Source organism: Penaeus vannamei, chromosome 27 (assembly GCF_042767895.1).
Source record: "Penaeus vannamei isolate JL-2024 chromosome 27, ASM4276789v1, whole genome shotgun sequence".
NCBI classification, from domain to species: domain Eukaryota; kingdom Metazoa; phylum Arthropoda; class Malacostraca; order Decapoda; family Penaeidae; genus Penaeus; species Penaeus vannamei.
In genome coordinates this window covers 16231418-16236417 of record NC_091575.1, presented here as the reverse complement: position 1 = coordinate 16236417, position 5000 = coordinate 16231418, and the positions used below count along the sequence as shown (strand labels likewise).

Below are 5000 nucleotides of genomic sequence, written 5' to 3'. Positions count from 1 at the left end.
GTATTAATAGCCACTAGCGCTTCTTGTAGGTTTCTTTTTTATTAATGCCAGATGAATTGGATTCATGTTTCCCTGTGTTTGTATCACTTTTTGTCCAAAAAGAAAAATGATTGGCACGAGGGCTAATATAAAGGGGCCACTATGTACTTTTGTCTCAAGTCTTCCTACTATTATTTGAGATCTGTTTTGCTACTTTCTGTAACTTACTGTAGCTCAGTGTGACACAAATGTCTAGTATGACCTGTAGATAGTTATTCAATAATGCTTGTTTTTCTGATGATCCATCAGAAGAAATAAGTGATATTGGATTCTTCTTTTCATCACTCTAACTGATATTGTCACAACTTGAGCAAATTTATTTCCCTAGTTAGAGATTCTTACATTTTGCTCTCCCCCTTACAGGGAAACCACTTGTTATTTGAGCCTGAAGGAAACAATAACCATTCAATACTCCAGGAAATCAGTTGATAGCATTTAACAACCGTAGGTTATTGTAGTGCCAAGATTGTTCCACCTGGACTTCAGAAAAGCCGTCTTTCAGTTCAGAAACCTCTTTCAAGACCAATTCTTCATGTAAGCTGCACTGAATATTATGCACTGATAGAAACTTCACTGCTCCTTGTAAGCACCTTTGTATTTTATGGTTTTGAAATACAACTGATGTAATTATTGATGGCAGGTCAAACGATGAAGGTATTTATTTGATATCTGATATCAGTGACTCTTGGACTGCATACATTTTTTGTAAATATTCGTTGCCTTTTTGTGTTGTATATAAAGTCAAAGGAAACATTTCTGCTGTCTTTTTCACTTAGGTTAGGTTCTCACCAGATTGTTTCATCAGAATTCAATTGTCTTCAAACTCATTTATACGGCATTCGCTACCTAGTGGTTGCGTTCATGTAGTTTGTGTGTGTTCTTGTATTACTTATTCAGTGCTTGCTGTTGAACTTGTGCATGACGTGTTGAAGAGAGACGGATGGATTGTAGAGTGATAGGGCATTTGTATATGTACAACAATTGTTTTTACCATGATGTATGACAGTGGTATGAATAAATACATTTCAAGTAATGCTTTGTACTATCTTTTGTAGGCTCTCCTTCATTTATGACCTTGGCATTAGCCCTCCTGCCTTTTGTAATTCACTTTTGATTGTTATTTATTTTCATGATTTTGGCTCTGCATGAATTTTATTTTTACTTTTTTATATATATATTGTTTTATCAGAGTTATCAGTGATGATCTCTTCTTTTCCATAGGTCTATTCTCCTATATTTCTTGATATCTGAAATTCTAGAATCACATGAACTATTTCTTAGATTACATACAAGGTATTCAAGCATAGTGGATGATATGCAGTTGAGCCTTAAGTGTCCACGAAATTGATAAAAATGGCAGGTTGTAATCTTACAACTTACAACATTGGAAGCATTTGGAGAAAACTCTATATCAAGGTTGTATTTCAAATGCTCAAATTTCAAAAATAACTATTTCTTCTTTTCACAACTGGAAACGTGAATCAAGTTCTATGCATAATAAAACTTAAAGATATTTTCCATTTCTATGATATTGTGCATGAAGTTTTATCATTTAAGCATTAACTAACAATTGTGTGTGCAAGTGCCTCAGCGTGTGCACAGGTATGTATACAAACATTCCTGAATGCATATAATACGAATCATACAGACACATTATACTGGCATGAATATTATTTAAGATGATAGTAAAACACACAATGCACAAACTAGATTATTGCAGAAAGTGAGACAACAGTTTTGGAATCGTCCTCAATTCCATCTTCAGACCTGAAGATGGAGTCGAGGACGATTCAGAAACTGTTGTCTCACTTTCTGCAATAATTTAGATTGTGCATTGTGGGTTTTACTACCATAGTATCAACACAGTAGTGTGTTTTTCCTTTCATTATTTATGATACATTATTAAAAGTATTATATCCACTAATCTAGATACATATATACATAAGTTTATACATGTATACATATATGAATATATATATTTTTTCTATAATTGAAAAAATAATAGATATGCAGGTATATCCATACATTATATATATATATATATATATATATATATATATATATATATATATAAATATATATATATATATATATATATATAATATATATATATATTATTATATATATATATATATATATATATATATATATATATATATATATATATATATATATATATATATATATATATATATACATATACACACATTATATATATACACACACACACACACACACACATATATATATATATATATATATATATATATATATATATATATATATATATATATATATATATATATATATATATATATATAATGTGTGTCTGTGTGTGTATATATATATATAATGTGTGTATATATAAATCTGTGTATATATATATAAATGTGTGTATATATATATATATGTATATATGTATATATATATATATATATATATATATATATATATATATATATATATATATATATATATTTATATATATATATATATATATATTTATATATATATATATATATATTTATATATATATATACAGTGCACGAGAGGGACTGCGACAAGATTTTTTTTTTTGTAATACCCCTCTAATATTATGCAAATCGATCCATAATCTTGATGCACCATCAGCTGATAGATTACTCATCTGACTCCACATTGGTGGTTTCAGATATCACTCAATTATCTCTGGGCAGTGACAGTGAGCGAAATTGCTACGTGCTTTTTTCGTGAATCGCCTAGCATTTTGCCTGAGTTCTGTTGCTGTTTTTGGCCAGTGTGTTGTGATGGCTGCCTCAAGCTTGGGGACTGATGAGCTATCATGCTCACTTAATCTGTTTTTCATTAGTGCCCACAAGTTTTCAATAGGATTTAAAGCTTTGCCTTATGGCAAGGTGCATCTTCCTGCATAAAAACGTCTATTTGGCACTTCTCAAAGCAATATTCCAAATTGTCACTCAGTAGCTCTAAATATCTGTCTGCATTCATCAAAACATTCCTTGGTAGTATTACCAATGTCCCCACACCGTGGTAACCAAAGGCATCCCACGACATCAATTTATCTGAATATTTCAGTCCCTTGGCTGAATCTAGGGTCACATGGATCACTTTCAGGGCGGTGATAAACTTTGCCGTCTCTTTTTCCAGTTATACTCATCATCACTCCATAACACTCGTTTCCACTTGTCCTCGTCCCACTGAAGATATTTCTTGCAAAAAGCAACCCTATTTTGCCTCTGTTTAAGGGTGACAATTAGTTTCTTGCGAGCGATGCGGTGGGAAAATTTCAAGGGATTGTAGAGCCGTCACTATATGGTTTTCACAGACACATCAGCCAGTAACACAGGGTTCCTTTCTTTTAATTCTGGTGGTGTTATTCGTGGCTGACTATCCACCTGCCTCCTGAGCACATTTAAAGTTCGTTTAGATGTTTTCTGTGGCCTCCCAGGTTGCTTTTTCTGCAGTGGCAGGTTAGTCTCTCTACAGTCATGAAATTTTGTTGACCACCTCTGGACACGTCGCAATGAAATTTCGGTTAAATTTGATAATTCTGTATTGGGCTTTCCGCCTTACAGAGTGCTGTTTATCTCCACCCATCACAACACACTGGCCAAAAACAGCAACAGAACTCGGGCAAAATCATAGGCGATTCACAAAAAAAGTACGTAGCAATTTTGCTCACTGTCACTGCCCAGAAGTAATTGAGTGATATCTGAAACTGCCAATATGGAGTCAGATGAGCAATCTATCAGCTGACGATGCGTCGAGATTATAGGTCGATTTGCATAATATTAGAGGGGTATTACCGAAAAACGTCAAAAATCTTTGCACAGTCCCGCTTGTGCCAAGATTAATGTCGTGCACTGTATATGTATATCTATATTTGTATCTACATATATATTTATATGAATATGTATATCTACATATATGTATATATCTACATATATATGTATATGTATATATATATCTACATATGTAAATGTATATGTATATCTACATATATATGTAAAAGTATATCAACATATGTATATGTATATGTATATCTACATATATATATGTATATCTACATATATATGTATATGTATATGTATATCTACATATATATGTATATGTATATATATATCTACATATATATGTATATGTATATGTATATCTACATATATATTTATATGTATATGCAAATCTACATATATATGTATATCTATACATATATCTACATATATATGTATATGTATATGTATATCTATATATATATGTATTTGTATATCTATATATATGTATATGTATATATATATGTATATGGATATCTATATATATATATGTATATGGATATCTATATATATGTATATGGATATCTATATATATATATGTATATGGATATCTATATATATATGTATATTGATATCTATATATATATATGTATATCTATATCTATATCTATATATATATTTATATATATATGTATATGTATATGTATATCTATATATGTATATGTATGTCTCCATATATATATATATATATATATATATATATATATATATATATATATATATATTATATCTACATATGTATATGTATATGTATATCTACAAATATATATATGTATATGTATATCTACAAATATATATATGTATATGTATATCTACATATATATGTATATGTATATCTACATATATATATATGTATATGTATATCTACATATATATATGTATATGTATATCTACATATATATATATATATATATATATATATATGTATATCTACATATATATATGTATATGTATATATATATATGTAGATATACATATACATATATATATATATGTAGATATACATATACATATATATATGTAGATATACATATACATATATATATGTAGATATAAATATACATATATATATGTAGATATACATATACATATATATATTTGTAGATATACATATACATATATATATGCATA

The 5000-nt window shown here is 28.7% G+C and overlaps 1 protein-coding gene across 5 annotated transcripts in view; it reads left to right on the top strand.

Annotated features, from left to right (window-relative positions):
• The window catches only part of dco (discs overgrown), a 108798-nt gene that overhangs the window by 68319 nt on the left and 35479 nt on the right, over positions 1–5000 (top strand). For 2 of the 5 annotated variants that reach the window (XM_027369467.2, XM_070140895.1), the window contains exon 9: positions 403–1073. The exons of the other annotated variants lie outside the window; for them this stretch is intronic. In XM_027369467.2, the coding sequence (XP_027225268.2) occupies positions 403–422 (20 nt within the window). In that variant the 3' untranslated portion in view covers positions 423–1073. Of the gene's footprint in view, positions 1–402; positions 1074–5000 lie in introns of those variants that run through there. 5 annotated transcript variants of the gene reach the window in all.